Genomic DNA, 20,449 nt, shown 5'->3' on the forward strand with positions numbered 1-20,449 from the left:
TCTCAACCTTTAATAAAACTCTAAAAATATAATACTCATTGCAGAGAGAAACTAATTTCTACCTGCCTCAGTTTCCCCTAAATTTTAATCATAACAGTTGAATTTTAACAGTAAGAGTGGACGTTTATTACAATTAATGTATGTGATAAGACAATGGTCACAGCCTAAATATGGTCAGAACTACAAAACTGAATCCAGCCAAGCATACAGATAGGTGAAAATGTAAACCTTGAATACAAGTTTAAATACATATGAAAATGGCACTAAAACAATCATGGCGGCTTTAAAAAAATATATCCCATATTGCCATTTTACCTCATCCAGCTAAGATTTTTACATGGATATTTTCTGATTAGGAGGTGGCATGAGGAGCCATGTCGTAAATTAGTGGTAGGTACATCAGACACGTATAGGGAAAATTTATTTAACTAGAATAAGCCAACAGTCATGTGCTACTTGGTGTTACGATGGCAATAATACCAGACAAATCACTTTCATATCATCCTATTTTAAGGGGATGTTTTCCTTAGTCCCTGAAGAAATGAGGTAAATAGTATAACGTATGGGGAGAGGGGAGAGAAAAGTAGCCCATTTAAGTTGCAAAATTATGCTTAAAGGAACCTTATATAGAAAACATTTAACCCATTTCCATAATGTACATTATGTGCTCATATTGGAGTAGAGTATCTTCAGTCCAAATTCCTGCCTTCAACCAATGGTCAGTGTAAAATAGGATTGTTCCAACTCGAGTGACCTGTATTCCCTTTAACGTCATATGCTTTTAGTCTCAGAAACGTACATTTTTCCAAAAAGCTACCAGATGAAGATAATGTAGTTCCCAATATGTATCTTTGGTATACACATGTATGTTTACGTTTCTGCAGTAATGTTCAAATCTCAATCATTTTGATATGTAAACTCAGTCAATTTTTCTCATTCCCAGAAATGCTGCCATGTAACGCTAGTCTTTGGATGCATAAAACCATACTGAAGCACAATCACATTTTCTTCTACATGGATACAAATGTTAGCTTCCTTTCACGTCAATGCAGTAATACCAACACATGTGCTTTCTGTTTGCAGTTTATGTGTATGTTCATAATTACCCCATACAAATAAAATGGGAAACATGTCAGCTTAGCAAAACAGTAATACTGACAAAGAGCATCTTACACCATTAGCTAAACATTGACATGAAGGCAGGGAACATCTATAGTATGAGAGACCACATGATGTTGTCAACATGGGAGATGGTTTATGTGTGAAATTCTTACCATATTGTTTACATTTATAGGATTTCTCACCAGTGTGGATGCTCTAATACTTAGCAAGCTTATTCCTCTGTGTGAAAATCTTACCACACTGTGTACATTCATATGGTTTCTCTCCAGTGTGGGTTCTCTGGTGAACAAGTTGTGAAGAGTTCATAAAAGGTTTGCCACAGTAATCACATGCATAGGGTTTCTCTCCAATGATTCACACATTTCTTAACTTCTACATGATCCATTCGAATTTTGAAGGAGTTATTAAAATACAATGAAGTTTTGTGCCTATTTTACCATTTAGCCACTTAAGATTATAAAGAAATGTTTTCATCTTTTGAATGCCTCTTACTAAGCTTTGTGGATTCTCTGATGTACAACAAGATGGTATCTTTTTCTGAAAGCCTTTCCACATTGATTACATTCATAGGGTTTCTCTCCAGAGTGGATTCTCTGATGTATAGCAAGTTGGCTCCTCACTTTGAAAGTCTTTTGACACTGAAAACATTCATAAGGATTCTCCCCCGTGTGGATTCTCTGGTGAACAACAAGAGAGGAGCGGTCCCTAAAAGGTTTGCCACAATGATCACATTCATAGGGTTTCTCTCCAGTGTGGATTCTCTGATGAATAAGAAGAGCTGAATGGTTGCTAAAAGCTTTGCCACAATCATCACATTCATAAGGTTTCACTCCAGTGTGGATTTTCTGATGTACAGTAAGACTGGAACTCTGAATGAACCTCTTTCCACATTGTTTACATACAAAAGGTTTTTCTCCAGTGTGGATTCTATGATGTTTACGGAGATCAGAATTGCATCTGAAAGCCTTTCCACATTGATTACATGCATAAGGTTTCTCTCCAGTGTGGATTTTCTTATGTTCAGCAAAACTGAAGTATTGCCTGAAAGTTTTTCCACATTGATTACATTTATAAGGTTTCTCTCCAGTGTGGATTCTCTGATGCTGAGCAAGTCTGTCTGGCCTTGGGAAAGTTTTTCCACATTGATTACATTCATAAGGTTTCTCTCCAGTGTGAGTTCTCTCATGAACAACAAGATTTCCCCTCTGTCTGAACCTCTTTCCACATTGTTTACATGCATAAGGTTGCTCTCCAGTGTGGATTCTCTTATGTTGAGCAAGGCCAGAATTGCATCTGAAAGTCTTTCCACATTGATTGCATACAAAAGGTTTCTCTCCACTGTGGATTCTCTGATGTTGAGCAAGTCTGGATGACTTTCTGAAAGCCATTCCACATTGATTACATTCATAAGATTTTTCTCCAGTGTGGATTCTCTGATGATCAGTAAGAGTACTGCTCTGTCTGAAACTCTTTCCACACTGATTACACTTATATGGTTTTTCTCCAGTGTGGATTCTCTGATGTGCACTAAGATGGGAGTTCAGCCTAAAACTCCTTCCACATTGATGGCATGCATAAGGCTTCTCTCCAGTGTGGGTTGTTTGATGTGTATTAAGACTGCCCCTCTGTCTAAAAGTCTTTCCACATTGTTTACATTCATAAGGTTTTTCTCCAGTGTGCATTCTCTGATGTGAAGCAAGACAGAAGCTTCGTGAGAAACTCTTTCCACACTGATTACATTCATAGGGTTTCTCTCCAGTGTGGATTCTCTCATGCACAATAAGATGGGATCTCTGTCTAAAAGTCTTTCCACACTGGTTACATTCATAAGATTGTTCTTCAGTATGACTTCTTTCATATACAATAAGGGATGACTTTTCACTGAAAGTTTTACTATGTTCAGGATACTCATTAGATGTCTTTCTAGTATGAATTTTCTGATGGGAAAGGAGCAATGACTGTCTCCTGAAGGCTTGCCCACATTGCATACATTTATGCAGCTTCATGCTAGTATGAAATTTTTGATGGTGTATAAGTGATAATTGTTTCTTAAAGGCTTTACCACAGTCATTACATTCATAATGTTTCTTTCCATTTTGAATTTTATGGTGGTCAGTGAGTTCTGAATTATGACTGAAGGCCTCCTCAACTGCATTATGTGTATAAAGCATTTCTCTAGCATGACATTGATAGGTTTGTAATACTGGAGGCTTCTCATGAGACTCAACAAACTCCACTTCTTCAGTAAAGTATTTCCTATATTTACTGTCCTGAGAAGAGTCATTGCCTGAGATTTTCTTACACTGAATTAAGATGGAATATTGCCTGATATTCTTCCCATTTTTATCAAATCCACTGTGAACCTCTTGTGTTTTTTCTGTCTTGAAATCAGGGTCACAGATTTCTCTCAGACGAAAGTCACAACAATCATCATTCATGAATCTTGGCTCTTGTGACTCTTCCATGAGCTTTGTGTTAGTCTCTCTCATTTCAAGGCTCTTCTCTCCATCTGAAGGAAACAAAGAAAGGCATATATGAGGATAGATACTCATTTACCCACTGACAGAAAATAAACTTGTTCATCATTTATCTCCCTGGCAAAGAGAAGACACTTCAAAATCAAATGGATAGAATCAATCATTTGAAAGTTCTTTTACCTCACATCCCCCAGGTTGGCTTAATTTATAGAAAGCTCCAGGTACAGCAATACTGGAGTTTCATACAAACCTGGAACACCAAGCAGGACCAGCATTCTCATTACATTCCCACTTTGGGCTGTGGTTTGAATAAGATGACCAACCTCCCTGCAGCTGAGACCAAAACTCAAACCCTTTCAATGAGCATGCTCTCTTCACAGTACTAGATCCGCTTTCTCCACTGAACTTTCTTTTTCTTGTTAAAAGAAAAATTACTTTATGACATGTGCACTTGCTTATATTTCATTTTCTCCCCAACCTTTACCTTTTGTCTTAATATCAATCGAAAGTTTGAACAGCAAGGGCTGACAATCAGGGTTAAGTGACTTGTCCAGGGTCACGCAACTAAGGATTTTGAGGCCAAATTTGAACGTAGATCCTCTTGAATCCAGACTTGGCACTCTATTCACTCTGCCACCTAGTTTTCCCTCACATGTTCAGATGTCTGTGTGTTTACAGATCATCCTGTTATGATGCATCATGTTATATACAGAGAATCCCACGCTGGGGGCAGAAGTGAGGAAGAACAAGAAGCCTCTTGAGGAGAGTGAAGGGGAGTGCAAAATCTGGTTTGAAGATTAACATTAAAAACAGACCTTGGCAATTAGTCCCATCAATTTCTGGTAAATCAAAGGAAAATGAAAGAAGGCTTTGATTTTATTCTCTTGTGCCAAAGATTACTGAAGGTGGTGATTGCAGCCATTGAAACCCATCTTCATTAGGAAAAAAGCTCTGGTAAATCTGCATGGCCTATTAAAAAGCAGAGACATCACTTTGCTGACAAAGATCCAGGGAGCCAAAGCTAGAGTTTTTCCAGCAGTCGTGTATGGCCTGGAGAGTTGGACTCTACCATGAACGCTGAGCATCACAGAATCGACACTGTCAAACTGTGATGCTAGAGAAGATTTCTGAGAGTCCCTTGGACAGCAAGAAGATCCAATCAGTCAATACTTGGATCAAGTAATTCAAAGAATTCCCTAGAAGGTAAATTACTAAAGTGGTAGCTTGAGTATTTTGGCCATTTAATGAGAAAGAAAGACTCACTGGAAAAGACCCTGATATTGGGAAAGATTAAAGGAAAAGAGGATGGAGGTGCCTGGAGGTAATGAGATAGAGAATGTCATGGAAAAAATGAACAGGAACTTGGACAGACTTCAAGAGAATAGAAGAAACTGCCATGTTCCATGCAGTCATGAAGAATTGCACAAGACCAAACAAGAGAGGTTAACAAAACCCAGGAGCTCCCATCTCCCAGTCTGGCTCTATCCACTGAACCACCTGGCTGCCCCTCCATTTCTCTCTTCCACTGCTAATGTTTTATATATTTTTTATTAGCTTGTGGTCCTTCCTGTTTCTCTTTATTGATCTGTTGGATGCATCATTACAGTCATTCCTTGTCAATGCCAAATCTTGAAGCTCAGAAACATTTCTGGTCTTCGGTTGTAATTTTCAAGACTTTACCCAAATTTTATATTGGATTCAGATCCAGAGATGTGGTATTTGTGGCCTCTCTGCCAGATATTGATATTCATTTCATTGCCTGTCACTACTATAAGCAGAGTTTAATTTCCCTGCTTTTGCTCTCCAAGAAAATAAAATCCTTACAATAAAATTCTTTAAAAATCCATCATTTCTGTGTCCACAAATACTTTGCCTTTGGGTAGAGGCTGGGTCGCACCTTCCTTCAGGAAACAGACAGCATGTCTGTTTAGTCCTATGGCAGCCCCTCGTGTTTGATGAACCCTTTGAAGGCTCCCAATAACAGGAGAAGACTTTGAAGCTAAAAATTCTTTAGAACTTTGAGCAGAAGACAACGGCCCAACTTTGTTACGAGTATCTCTAAATTCAGATGGAATAAATAGGAGGAGATACTCTCCCCTGGAACAAGCAGTGCAGGCATGGTTCAAGCACGCCAGTGTCCTTCCTGCAGGGATTCCAGGCTGGCCTCACATGCATCCCAAGATTGTGCATTGCTGTTGTCACACTGTGACCACTTCTGACTTAGGACAACACGGCCCTGCAGTTTCTCAACCCAACATCCAGGTATTCCTCAATTGCCAGATGGTTCATTCACGTCAACATAGACAGAAGTAAATATAAGGAGAGAAAATGGCTGCTTAAGGAAAAATAGGGGGCAGATGGGTGGCTCAGTGGATGGAGAGTCAGGCTTAGAGATGGGACGTCCTGGATTCAATTCTGGCCTGACTCAGACACTTCCTAGCTCGGTGACCTTGGGCAAATGACCTAACCCTAAAAGGCCTAGCCATTACCACTCTTCTGCCTTGGAACCAATACAGAAGTGATTTTAAAAAGGATATTATTAATAATAATAATGACAGCTCATAATTATACAATATCACATACATGCCCCAAACTTGACCAATGTTATCTCCCTTTCTCCTCCTGGGAATCCTAAGAAGAAAAGGCCAATTGATTCCCAATTGATTTGTAGTCACCTCCTGTGATAACAGAATATATAAACCTGTTTTCATGTCACTCACCCAGACTGGAGTTGCTTGGGCCTTCTCCCTCCAGCATCCATGGAGCTCTCCCTTGGTCAAAATGGGAGATCCAGTCTTCTCTAGGAACTGGAAGACCTGGGCATTTCGAATAAGGAAGGGATGAGGACAGAAAGACAATTGTCATTTCTTCTCTTTATGGAAAGGGGGTATACAAGACAGGTTACAGGATGGTTTTGAGGATTTTTTTTTTAATTTTTCCATTGGAATTAGTTTATTTAGTCAATTTACAACATTATTCCTTGGTTACAATAATCACATATTATTTTCCTCCCTCCCCTCCACCAACACTTCCCGCAGCCGCCACGCAATTTCATTGGGTATTACTTGGGCTTTTCATAGACTGTCCTGCTGAGGTCATTTATCTCAAGTCTATTCCACTGATCCTCCTTTCTGTCTCTTAGCCAGTACCAAATTGTTTTGATAACCACTGCTTTATAGTATAGTTTGAGGTCTGGGACTGCAAATCCTCATTCCTTTGCATTTTTTTTCATGATTTTCCTGGATATCTTTGATCTTTTGTTTTTCCAAATGAACTTTGTTATGGTTTTCTCCAATTCAGTAAAAAAGTTTTTTAGTAGTTCAATGGGTATGGCACTAAATTAGTAAATTATTGAAGTGCGGGACTTTATAAAGTGAGTCCAAACACCCAGAATTTCAATTATTGGATGTGTGATTTATTAATTAAAAAATCTACCAGCTGGGACAGACTTCCCTAGTGGAAGCTAGGTTAGTGGACTCACATTACTGGACACTTTATATAGCCCTAGTTAGCCGTATGTTATCTTGCACTCCATTCTGATCTCTTTGATATTCCTGAAATTCCTTTGTTTCCTGCCCTCATAACTTTCATCCCCAAGCTAAGTAGAGCCTGGTGTGCTGCCTGCACAAGCAGCTTGACCTCCTGGGGGGAGGGAAGCTGGGTCTGTTCCCTAAAAATGCAGGCAGGGATTTATCTACCTGAATTTTATTATCCTCCCCTTTTCGGACTACTTCAATTAATTTGGGCAGGTTTGTCATTTTCATTACATTAGCTTGACCTATCCATGAGCAATCAATGTTTTTCCAATTGCTCAAGTCTAGTTTTAATTGTGTGGAGAGTGTTTTGTAGTTGTGTTCATATAGTTCCTGTGTTTGTCTCGGCAGATAGATTCCTAAGTATTTTATATTGTCTCGGGTGACTTTAAATGAAATTTTACTTTCTAATTCTTGCTGCTGAAATGGGTTAGAGATATAGAGAAATGCTGATGACTTATGCGGGTTTATTTTGTATCCTGAAACTTTGCTAAAGATGTTGATTATTTCAACTAGCTTTTTGGTTGATTCTCTAGGATTCTTTAAGTAGACCATCATGTCATCTGCAAAGAGTGATAACTTGGTCTCATCACTTCCAATTTTAATGCCTTCAATTTCTTTTTCTTCTCTAATTGCTATTGCTAGTGTTTCTAGTACAATATTGAATAGAGGTGATAATGGGCATCCTTGTCTCACTCCTGATCTTATTGGGAAGGTTTCTAGTGTATCCCCATTCTGAGGACTCTTGAAGGATCATTTCCATGGTATTGCTCATTGGGAGTTTTGGTGAAGGATGGGAAGGAGATAACTGGGAAGCCAATTTGGAATCATAAATTTCTCTTTTCTCCACTGCCTTCATAGAAAGAAAACTATATAAATTCTACTATCTAGAAATTAAGAAACAACACATAGGTATATGGTTTGGACATGAATTGAGAAAGCCCTGATTTTAAATCCATTCTCAAATACCTACTGGCTAAGGGTCTCAGACAACAAATTAATGCTGTTTGCCTCTAGTTCCTCAGTTGCAAAATGAGGATGAATCTCATCTACATCACAGGGTTATTGTGAGATTTAAATAAGATAATATTTTAAAGAGAAGTTTTTAGCATCATCTCAGATACAGAACATCAGCATATAGAAATGTTTATTTCCTTCCCTTCCCACTATTTATACTACAATTTGGGGGAGCTGTGAAGGAAGAGCAGAGACACACTTGCTATACTCAGCTTGAGAGTAAGACTAGGAGCTACAATTTATTGTGAATCATCAAAAAAGAACACTCCAAAGACTACAAGAACCCAAAGAGGAAGGGGCTCTTTTGGCAGGTAAGGGGGTTCCCTTCATTGTCCATCTTCAAAGAAAAACTGCATGAGGTTTCAGATATTTGGCAGACAAAATTCATCCTCAGTCAGAGTAGCTAGAACCCCTGAGATTACTTCTTTATTCTGAGATTCTTCAACAGTTGTTTGATTTTTGACCTGAAGATCCCCAGAACCAGTAAGAGACAGCTTTAGGAACAGTAAAGGAAACCCATAGCTCAGGAAAACCAGAAGACAGGATTATCTGGTGTCCTAGGAGACAAGAGATCAGCATTTTGGCCTTACTAATCATTGAAAAGTGCTAGTAACCTTCCACACCCAGGAGGGAATGAAGACAGTGCCTTGAGGGTAGATTCAGAATTACCAGGGAACATCGTCCTTACCCAGGGAGAGCATGTTCTGGGCATTCTCCTGCATCACCTCCTTGTACAGCTCCTTCTGACCAGGGTCCAAGAGGCGCCACTCCTCCTGGGTGAAGTCCACAGCCACATCCTGGAACGTCACCAAGACCTAAACCACCAAAAGGCAGAGGCACAGAGCAGAAGGAGACCCCAGAAGTCATCTCATCCAGTGTTGATGACAAAGGAAAATGATTCCCTCCAAGACCATCCCCCTTAGGAGTGTCCAAGCCAGCCCTTCCACCCTTAGTCATGAGCAGCCCAACAGAATACTAAGAAGTTGTTTATACGGTCAGTTGGAAGGAAGTTCAGGAATGTGTTTCTATGAGTGGTTTCTAGCTATGGGATCTGACAAGTGATCTGTCCTATCAGTGACAGAGGAGGATCCAAGGAGGGGGAAAATGATGTGAAATTTCTTCCCCACAAGCCAGCCATGAGTCTATCAGCCTGGGTGCACGCCAGCAGCAGCCCCATCCCTGCCAACCAGCATAATCCTTGGAGGCAGCTGAATCAGCAGCGACTTCCAGTCCCACCCACAGGCGAGAAGGGGCCAGGCAGATGGTCAGAAGGTGGTCCCTGCAGCCCCTTCACTGGCACTGGGTGCAGGAGTTTACTGTATTAGCCCTCTAGGGACCTGGGTCCCAGGCCTCATTCAGTTCCAGGATGAGCAGGAGCACTAGCACACCAGAGGCTGTGTCTGCAATGGTTACAGGTGGAAAATAGTGCTTGTGGTTGCTTTTAAACAAAGACAGCAGTGACTATAACTCTTATGTCATATCATCTTGGAAGGGCTAAAAACTTACAGGATCCCAGAATTAGTTCTGATATGAAAAAACTTGGAATGTGAGAAAGTCACTCCACCCCAAAAGTATAAAGTTAGAAGTTATGAAATAAGATGGGAAAATGAGGGGGGGGGGGGAAGAACCTGACCATAGAACATTAGGGTGTCAAAAGCAAAACAAAAATCCAGAAGGGAATAATTATGCCACAAAAGCTAGAGAAAGCCTCAAAGAAAAATGTCAATTGGTCTTTGGTCCCAAAGAATTGCTTGAAGAAGTCAAATGAGATTATTCAATTCATATGAAGAGGAAAAATTAGGAAAAGAATGAAAGTGATGCAAGAATTTGCCATATGGAAAAAGGATGTATAAATTTTTATTTATTGAAAAAATAAATCTTTAAAAAGAAAAATTAATCATAAGGAAAAGGCACAAAACTTCATGAACAATAAAGATAAAAAAAAGAAAAAATAGAGGGAAAATGTGAAACATTTCATTGTAAAACCAAATTCCCTGGAACAAAATCAAGGAGAAATAACCTAAATAAGAATCATTGGCTACCTGAAAGTTAAGATTAAATAAAGATTCTAGATTCACAAAGATCCATCATGTTCCTACTTACTCTCCTTTTTCTTTAAATTCATACTTTGACATTCTAAACAAAGAAATTGTAAAAAATATGTATCTGAGTCTGATCACATGAAGAGATTGAAATGAAATGTGAATGAAGTCTTATTTGAACCCTGGATAAGAACATCTGATAGAGGAAAGGTCAAGTCTGTATTTTGGAAGGTGTAAGAATGAATTGGTGAAAAGGTTCATTGAAAGGTAGAATCTAAAAGGTTTTCTGATTGATATAAAAATCACTCCCCACCCCGATAAAATGAAATGAGACTTGGCCTATGTTTCCTTACTTTTTAAAGAGATTTGAATCCTGCTCAGGAAGTCAGCAGGCTGCCCACCAGAAGTCTGTGATGTCAGTCTTGACCGCCTGACAGAAAGATCTCACCAGGGGCACCTGATTTCCTAAATGAGACAATAATAATTCTGGACTTACTTTTCTCTTTGGAACTTGCTCAAAAGGCTGGACTGACTTCTGACAGCCCGAAATGCTCAAGTGACTCACGTGGAGGCGACGTTAGTGACTGCCGGCCTCGCACGATCATCGTGGGAGGAGGCCACGGTGGGCCCCGCCCTGTTACACTCTCTCCTTCCTCCTTTCTGCTACTCACTGGCTCCTGCGGGGTCTCGAGCCCCCCTCCTTGTCCTTCCTGGCCCTGAGCTCGGGCCCCTTTACCTACACCTGTGTGGCTGGACTCGAGGGCTCTAACGGAGATTTGCAGCCCTCACACACAAGAAGGAAATCTGTGGGGTGGGAACATTGTTTCCTCCCTGCATTATTGTGGGTGCTCAGAGAGTTGACATTTAGGACAAGACTTCACTTTTCAAGACTGAATTCTGAGGATTCGTTTTTATTCTTTTAAACCTTCCCCTCCCCCTTACAGTCATGACTCTGTGCTGGTTCTGTGGCAGAAGAGCAGCAAGGGCGAAACAATGGAGTGAAGGGACTTGCCCAGGGTCACACGGCTGGGAAGTGTCTGAGACCAGATTCGAACCCAGGCCCTCCCTTTATTCTGAAATGTTTATTCTGAAACATTTCTTAGATCTCCCTTTCAAGGATAAATGCCAAATTCCTTCTGAAGAGTCAAAGGGCCTATCAGGATAGATGACCTCCGAACAGCTGACTCCTGGCACTGCTGCCATCCCTAGTAGCAGTGGGGAAGGCAGAGGAAGGCAGTTTCTTCTGCAGGGCCATCTAAGGCCATCTGAAGGGAACCACCTCTCTGCCTCCATCTTGGTCTCCTTTAAGGAGGGGGATGGGGAAAATGGGGGTCAGACAGCCCCCCTTAGAGGAAGCTGCAAACTCAGGAGGGGGGACCCAGGGCCAGAAGCCAGGAAGATGGAGGTTAGAGCCGAGCACTGGCTGGGCTGCGCCTGTCTGGCTGGGTCCTGGGCGGCCCCATACAGCCTCTTGCCACCAGGGAGCCTCATCATTCCAGGCTCAGAGGAGACCCCACTGGGGGCTGCAGGCACAGAGCAGAAACCCCAGAACAGCCCCAAGCCCCTTCTTCCTCTCCTCTGACCAGGACCCTCCATCCCCTGCCTCTGGGCGTCTCCAATGGCTTCCCTCAGGCTGGAACGTTCTCCCTTCTCCCTGGGCCTCCTGGCTTCCTTCTTCCAAGCTCAGCTCATATCTAACACTCAGAACAGAGCTCCTGGCCCCCAGCACTGCCAGAGCCTCCCTCTGAGAGTCCCTCCAGTCCATACTGCAGGGCCAGTGTAGACACAGCTCAGGACACTTTTCCCCCCACTAGTCTGGGAGCTCCTGCGGAGCAGGAACGGGTTCCTCCTTTCTGGGCAGCTCCAGCAGGTCCCCACAGAGCCCCTTCCCTTCCTCAGTGCTGCTCGACTTGAGCTGAGCCATGGCAAAGGGGAGGCAGTCAGAGAGCCCTGGGGAGGGCAAAGTCTGCTCTGAGGAGGACCCTTGCAGGGAGCCATCAGGCCAGGACGCCTTGACAAAGTCACCTGTGGTAGCTAAGGAGGCCACAGAGTGCTCCTTGGTGAGATGTGACGCCCACTCAGTCCCCCTTGCATGACCTCTCATGAATATCCCTTATCTATGGAATTGATGAGATGATTATTCCCCCTAACCTTAGAAAGAATAATGCCAGAGCAAAATACCTGTACCCTAATGCCCTAAAAGATCTATATAGATATGTATGGTGATAAGTGGAATTTTATGGCAACGATTGTGTATTATGTTAGCTAAATTCAAAACTGTTCAAGCCAGAGATCTGTTTATCTACACTAGCCCTGATAAGAGATAGCGACTGTAATAAGTTCAGAACTGGTTGAAGGTAATTAACTCAGTTTGACCCCAAGAGGAATTTTTTCTTTTTAAAAGGCAAAATACCATACTGGATGCTTAGTAAAACACAAGATATTCATGTTTAAAATTCAGTCAGACAACAGTTATAGTGGATTTCAAAATTAAATGTCTTTCAAAGACAGCAATAAGTGATTGCATGTTAGCACTGCAATCTTAGCAGTTCAGAACTGGTATGTGAATTTGCATAGTTCAGTATGTGATGGATGTTTTAAACAATGTTATACTTGATTGGGAATATATGTGCTATGAATAAGAGGAAACATATCTATTCAAATGTTATAATGTCACAATAGATGTACACAAAATGTGAAATTGTTCTGAGAAGAAAATTAATTCTTATGCAGAACTTTAAACAAAGTCAATTTGGCAGTTAATTAATTTACTGAGAGTGATTTAAAATCAAGGTTTTAAAAACATGTAAGTAAAGAGTTAAAAAAGGATTGGAAAGAAAGGAAAGATCTCAGACTACAAGTGCAGTCAAGCAGCTAATGTATTGGAAATGTTCCCAAAGTAATTCAGCCCCTTCCTCAGGTACAGGAAAGAGAACAAAAGTGCTTGCAATTATTTTACATTTATATTAAGGGACCAATACAAGAAAACATTTTAAACAGATAAAAGTTTTCTGCTACCTTAGCTAAACTTTATATATAATTTGAGAGACCTTAGAGTTTACCTGATAGCTGGAAATAAATCTTGATCTGATAATAAGACATATTACACCCAAGGCTTAAAGAAGTAACAGGAATTTATTTGACTTTGAGTATGCCTAAATATTATAATTTCCATAAACGACTACTAAGAAAAAATGTGAGCTTTTCTAGAAGCAGACAGAAATAAAAGGGTTTTTAATTGAAACTGCACAATTTGGCTGTGTGATACAACTGCAAAAGTCCAAACTATAAATCCAGAATCCCAAAGAAGCTCAGGTTAGAGAACATGCCTTCCTTTTAATAACAATTGATATACTACAGTTAATTAAACAAAAAAATTGAATGATTTATGAACAATTGGATTAACTGTTTAAGATGCTAATGTGAATAGATTAGAATGGAAAAACTTATGGTTCAAGTGGGTTAGGATAAACTTTTGAGAAAATATCTAGATTGCTTTTCATACATCAACATGTCCATTTTTCCTGTAAACGCTTCTGTGTGAACCGTAATACATTCATGATAGAAATGTACGATTACCCCTCAAAGGAATTGTTTAGAATTGTTAGGATACAAATTTGATGACTCATTCTGAGTCCTTGCTCACCCCCCCCCTTCTTTCTGCCCACAGCTAGAGTTAATCACTCACGAGCTGGCAAACAAGCAGTTTTTGATTACAAATCACTGGTTATTGGAAAAGGGATCCCATTATCCACCTACATGTTTGGGAATCCACATATAATTTTGAAAACAATAAAGATTTTATTTTAATTTTTGAGTAAACCTGTTTCATCACACTCACCCCCCCTTTTTTCTCCCTTTACAGCAAGCTACCTGTTACCCCTCCCTTTTCCTACTACAGTAAAGAGAATTCTTGGAGAAAACACTAAGAACTTCTATCATATTAGTTTTAAATATAATTTAAGAGAGGATAAGGATAGTTTTTCATCACTATGGTGACATCTACATAAATAAAGCTTCTATGCAGCATAGTGAGAACCTTACACCTATTTGAGATAAATATTTTAACAATTTAATTGCCAGGTTATTTGAACATGCAAGCAACCTGTTTCGAAATTATGATAATGATTGGAATTAATTATTGATAATGGGTGGAATTTTTGTTCTTTAAGAAAAAAAAATAAGCACACCCATGATATCTTGCTTTTATTGATTTTGCTGCTGTCTATGCATTTATACTTCTAGACAAAATCTTTTCCCTTGCATTACTGAGATTCTGATTGGCCTACAATTAAGTGTTACCAATATAATTTAGTTATTTATGAGGGAAATATAATAAAAAATATCAAATTAGAGGTTAAGACCTCAGGAATTTTTATACCTCCTGAAGTAGAATTTGTCACAATATGTTAGTACTACCAAAATTTTTAATAAAAGGACATATCCAAAGCAACATGGACCACATAAACAGGATCCATGAAGATGAAAAGAAAATTCAGCTCAAGTTTCATCAATATTACTAATTGCTATTTAGAATAGATGTTAAATCCTGGCCATCTGCTTTATCATTTGGATACCTTTTCTAAGCAAATTTTTACTTCTACCCATATTACTGAAGCACTATGCTCTCTGCATCTCCCAAACCTTCAAAACACATAATGGCCCAACACATACATCCAAAGCTCTTGCTAATTTCAAATTAATCTAAAAAAAAAAGACAAAAGGTCCATTGGAAAAGTATCAATATTAATCATTGGCAGCCCCAGCCCTCTTTTGGGGTCCAGGATCTGTTTGTGTTTTCCCCCCATCCCAACAAGCCTGGGAGAATGCAGATAGAGACTGTGCTAAAACAACAAGATGTTCTACCAACTTGGGGACAAGTTGGGACACTTGCAGCCCAACCAAAACAAAGCAACAACTTACACCTCCTGATTGTGTACTAATGACTTATATCTTGCCTTGCTAGCAATTTTATCTGTACCCCCTGGTACTTCTGCCATTGAAAGCCCCTAATCTCCTATTCCCCATTTTTCTTTGTGGAAATTCATTGCTTCTCTCTCCCCCTGCTGGATTACTGCGCTCTAGTGACACGAAAAGTTCCAAACCCATTCAAGCCTGTGCACTGATTGTACAACATGTTTCCCCAAGTATTTTTAACAAATTGTCTTAGTCCCTCCATTGCTGCCATCATTGTATTTGTTGTTAAATAACCACCCTTTATTATGCTCCCTGTTAATATGACTGTTGACTGGTATGATGGTCCAGGCATTTGTGCCCCACAATCAATTTCCAACAGTTTAAACAGTCCTAAACTCTTCATTGCACCCCTTGTTTTGGGTATCACTGCACTCATTGCATCACTACCAACCTTCCCTACAAGGAGTTCACACTATACAGACAAATCACTCTGGTACCTCCCTTTATTCAGCCTCATCCATTGCTAATTCTTTTTGTGACAGCATCTCCTCCTTTATCTCCAAGGATAAGATTTGACCAGTACCATTATTGTTTGTACGTTTGCCCTTGTCTTATTTCTTATTCCCTTTTGCTTTCCAGTCTTCAGCTGATACCTCGGGTCTACCATTAGACAAGTCCAAATCAAATTGAAGTCTCTTCAGCTTAAAAATAAAATAAATGGGGGATCTGCTGGGAGCCATCAGATCAATTGACAGAGCCACGCTTGGTAGCTAAGGAGGCCACACAGTGGCCCTTGGCAAGATGTGATTGCCCACTCAGTCCCCCTTGTATGACCTCTCTGATCAATATCCCTTACCTATGGAATTGACATGATTATTATTCCCCCTAGTGTCAGAAGGAATAATGCAAGAGCAAAATACCTCTACCCTAATTCTCTAAAACATCCCCAAAAGATCAGACCCTCAAACCCAAACCCAAAAGACTATCATGGGTTAACTTTTACTTAGGTACATAATTACCAGTAAAATCGCAGCTACAAGCCAAGCCTGGAATTTTTCCACTTACAGAAACTTTCATGAAGCCAGCATACAAATCAATCATAAAGACCTATACAAAATGTGCAGGTTGTTACAAGGGAATCACTTTAAAAGACTGATATATATTAATTTAAGGTCGCCAAGGAATTCAGCTATGTAATTCCTAAATGAAAACTCAAGTCAGCTGTCAACCTTTTATGGAGTTTAATTTCAATAGGAGGAAGAAAGGAATTAGAGATAGAGAGAGAGAAAAAGGGAGAGAAGGGAATAGGGCTTAAATACCCCTTCTGTTTAGGCTGGGCCAAAAGGCCCAAGCCCTTAGATAGCTGGGGCAAAGAAAAGAGATCAGTCCCTATTACTCACGTGTCCAAAATGGAGAAACAGTCTCAGGGGCCTCCACCTCCAGCTTCCTTCAGAGCAAGCTTCCCAGAGCACACCACCACTATTTCCACAAACTCCTCAACCACCCCAAGTCTTCAGACCCTCCTATCTTTAAGGAAACCATCCAAGTTGCCTCCCCTCAGTTCTCACATCTACCAATCACTGTCCATCCATTTCCCTGTGCCAATGGAGGCTCTAGCTTAACCTAGGACAGCCCAGAGGCTTTGCACATGTCTGTTGAAGGTCATATTTTCAAATGATTAAATCTTTGCTACAGCCCTTTCTAAATCCTGTTAACCTGAGTAGGGTAGAGATTGGAATAATTAAATTTTGATCTAGGCTGCAGCCCTTCCTCAATCCTGTTAGGACTGAATAGGGTGGAGATTGATTCCAAGTATCTCCATTGTATCAATTCTAAAATCAATCATGACTCAAAGAAATTCCTGTTCTATGCTTAAGCATAGGTCAAAGCCCTTTTCATCATTCAGCAAAAGGTTTCTGTCCTAAAGTAATCTTAAGAAGGGAGAAGAATGACCCTCCCATGCCAATGGGGTTCACATTCCAATAGACTATCAGTAAGAAATTTTCCAAGTATGAAATATCCCAATGGTGAAAATTCCAACATTTATAAGTCTAAGGAATTTTAAGGTTTACAAGGTACACCAAGCTTCAACATGCCTCACTGACTTGACTTCACAAACCAGTAACTCACCAGTGAGCAACTCCCTAGTAAACCCTGAAAAATGATCAGCCTAATATTAAATTTGAATTGTGTTCCCAGTACCTCTCAACCTCAATGATATAATTGTTGAATTGTCTTTAAGAATTTTTGATTGACTATTTCTTTTTATTAAAATAAGTAAATTTCCTTGATTGATTATGAGCTCAAAACTCCTCACAGGGTAGTGAGAAAATTAAGCCACCTGTGACAAAATAATTTATCTTGTGTGAAACCTTTATGCTGTCAAGAATCTGTATACAAGAATATAGAATGTTAATTCCATGGCAGATCCTGAGAAGGACAAGAGTTGGGAAGCCTTCAGGGCTCTGCTCAAAGCCTGCCCACACAGGACCCAGATGGGAAGGGCTTTCCCTGAGGTCCAGTTGTCAGAAGGCAGAGCCTGGCCAAAAGAACCAGGTGGGTGAGAAGCTCAGTGTGTGTGTGTGTGTGTGTGTGTGTGTGTGTGTGTGCTAGGCATGCACAGAACACACATGGAGTCTAAGGAACAGACTAAAGAGGGAAGAGGCTGTCCTTGTCGCTGAGCCTTAAGGAGGGAGCACTGAGGAGGCAAAGAGGGGAGGGCAGCCATGGGGGCCCTGAGGGGGCCCAGGAAGGGCCAGAGTGCCAGGAGTGACCCTGAAAAGCAGCAGCACAGAGCAGGGCACTGGTGCTCCCACCCCATCCCACTGCCTGCCTATCTGTGGGCAGAAACCATCCCGGGCACCACACACTGGCAGCTGCCTACCCAGGCCTCTGGGGCTCAGCCCTGGGCACAGTGCACTCACCTGGGCCGGGGGGCCGGGGCTCCCAGGGGCCACCCCTCTGGCTCTAGGCCTGGGTCCTCTGCAAGCTCTTTGTCTCCTCTTCCTGGGCAGGAGGCTGGCTGCAGGCATTGAGGCAGGCTGAGGTCCAGCAGGGAGAGCCTTCAGGGTCCAGGGGGAGGACAAGAAAGGAGGTGAGGCAGGGACAGGAAGGTGCTCTGAGCAGGAAGACTCCCCCCTCCCTCTCTTACTCCTCTTCTGCCCATCCTCCTGCAGAGACCAGGAGGCAGAAGGGGCTTTGGGATCCCAGAGGGGAGGGGGGCAGTCAGAGCCTCCAGGACCCCCAGTCAGAGCTCTGCCCTCCCTGAGGCCCCCTGCCCAACCCTCACCCTCCTGCCTGGTCTAGGAGGGAGGGAGCTGGGACAGGCTGAGGACCAGGAGGGCTCTGGGATGGGGCTGCCAGGAATGACCAGGGAAGCCCGAGGCTGGGAGACACAAGCCTGGCTGGGATTCTCTTGCCTGGCAGGCTCACTGAGGGCTCTGAGAAGGGAGGCAGGAAGCAGGAGGCCTGGGCAAGGAAAGGGCTGGGAGGCAGAGGAGGACCCTGTAACTGAGCTGGGAGAGGAGGGGACATCCCGTGCCAGAAGAGTTCCAGGAGGGCAGCTGAGCCTGGGAAAGCAGGAAGATGGTCCCAGGCTCTAACCAGGAGCTGGAGAGGACTCCTGGGACCCCCTTTTGGAGCTTAGCTTAGAGGCTGGTTCTCTGGGTCCCTGGAGGGAAACTGGAGACAGGAAGCTCAATGCCTGGGATCTGAAAGGGGGGCTGCAGGAGAGCCAGAGGTCCAGTGAAGGCACCTTCCTTAAAAGCTTTGGTGCTTGAGGGGGCTGCTGGGTAGGTCTGTGGACTGAGAGCCAGGCCTAGAGATAGGTCCTGGGTTCAAATCTGGAACTTCCCAGCTATGTGGCCCTGAGCAAGTCACTTTACCCCCATTGCTTACTCCTTACCACTCTGACACAGTATTGATTATAAGTCAGAAGGTAAAGGTTTAAAAAATGAAAAAACAAAGCTTTGGTGCTTAGGTCTTAGGGCAGTCCTAGAGGAAAAGAAGGACTTCTGGATCCCTGCAGAGAACCAGGCTTGTTGGTGGGACAGTAGAATTCCTGCAAGGTTGCTGGGGAGCAGGGCACCAGGCCTGCATGGGAGAGCTCTGAAGTGTGACCCAGGGGCCATCCTGAGGGCAGCGTCCCCTGTAAGGAATTAAATTTGGGGTTTGACTAAACTTGAGAATTCGAAGAGAATCTTGGGGTCACCACATTAATCATAAGAGGATTATTAAAATATTGTAGCTCAAATCAAAGTGACTCTCAATGGTTTTATTTACACACAAAAGATGGAAAGCCTGAAAGGTGGAGAAGGTGTCTAGCCTACCACACCAAAGGTTTGGGTGTCTGGCTCAGCCTGGCAGGGCTTGTTAACCCTCCGCTGGAAGACCAGGTATTCCAGAAGCCAGGACAAGAGGGCCAGCTACTCGCTGCCCCAGGATGAACTCCAAAGGAGAAGATCCAGAAGTCCTTCCAGTACAAGGCCAAAGTCCCAGTGCAAGCAGACTCACCAGAAGATCCAAGCCAAAGATGAAGGGAGCAGCCCCCAAAGCCAAGGACGCCTACAAGAGGAAGTCACCAGCCAAAGCTCCTTTAGGCAGGAAGTCCAGGTCTTTTATAGTCCTTTTCCCATGTCACTTCCTGTCCCTTCCCTCTTCACAGGGTCCAATCACAGCTTCCAGATTGCCTAGCTCCGCCATGAGGGGCGGTGTGTGTGTGTGTGTGTGGGGGATCCACCTCTCACTCTCTGAAGAGGTAAACTCTCATCAAAGGGGTCCCAAGTTTTGGACTGATTGAGTTAAGAGGGTGGAGTTCTACAGGTGAGTAGCTGTGAACGCCCTTACTTAGTATTAAGTAGGGATGATTTTAAGTCTCTGGTTGATTAATGTAAAAATAGACAAAGAGAACAAAGAATTCTCTTTCACACCCAGGACATCTGGGATGTGATGGGGAACCTGGACAGGAAACAGAGAGCTGGACAGAGAGCCAGATGGGGGAGGAACAAGGGCTCCCATCAGCCCCACTGGACACTCACCATGAGGTCAGACAGGGTTAGCCGTGCTCTTTGCGGTGGCAAAAAACAGCAAAATGAGCAGGTGTCCATTGACTGGAGAGGCTCACACCTTGTGGTATCTGATGGGAATGGAATACTATTGTGCTGAGCGGAAGGAGGAACTGGAGGGACTCCATGTGAACTGGAAGGACCTCCAGGAAGTGATGCAGAGTGAGAGGAGCAGAACCAGGAGAACATGGTACACAGAGACAGATAAATCTCGAGGGGCTCCTGACAGCTCCTTCGGTTATGGCGAAGTCCTGGAGGCTAAAGCAGGAGCTCCTTCC

At 42.2% G+C, this 20,449-nt stretch overlaps 1 protein-coding gene across 1 annotated transcript; it reads right to left on the bottom strand.

The window, feature by feature from the left end:
* Window positions 1–102: 102 nt before the first annotated feature.
* LOC130453583 (zinc finger protein 260-like) lies at window positions 103–18,761 on the bottom strand. The gene is made up of 4 exons (XM_056825587.1): window positions 18,033–18,761; window positions 8,838–8,964; window positions 6,320–6,415; window positions 103–3,631 (listed from the first exon to the last, which is right to left on the bottom strand). Exons 1-4 carry the CDS (start codon window positions 18,138–18,140, stop codon window positions 1,614–1,616), a joined length of 2,349 nt encoding a protein of 782 aa, XP_056681565.1. The 5' UTR covers window positions 18,141–18,761; the 3' UTR covers window positions 103–1,613.
* Window positions 18,762–20,449: the final 1,688 nt, after the last annotated feature.

The sequence above is a fragment of the Monodelphis domestica genome, chromosome 4 (assembly GCF_027887165.1).
Source record: "Monodelphis domestica isolate mMonDom1 chromosome 4, mMonDom1.pri, whole genome shotgun sequence".
Lineage (NCBI taxonomy): Eukaryota > Metazoa > Chordata > Mammalia > Didelphimorphia > Didelphidae > Monodelphis > Monodelphis domestica.

Excerpts from the sequence above, each read along its gene's own strand:
- LOC130453583 (XM_056825587.1), bottom strand. The coding sequence starts at position 18,140 with ATGCCTGCAGCCAGCCTCCTGCCCAGGAAGAGGAGACAAAGAGCTTGC. Across the intron at positions 8,965-18,032 it reads GCCCCGGCCCCCCGGCCCAG|GTCTTGGTGACGTTCCAGGA; the intron begins GTGAGTGCACTG and ends TTGGTGGTTTAG. Across the intron at positions 3,632-6,319 it reads CCCAAGCAACTCCAGTCTGG|ATGGAGAGAAGAGCCTTGAA; the intron begins GTGAGTGACATG and ends TGTTTCCTTCAG.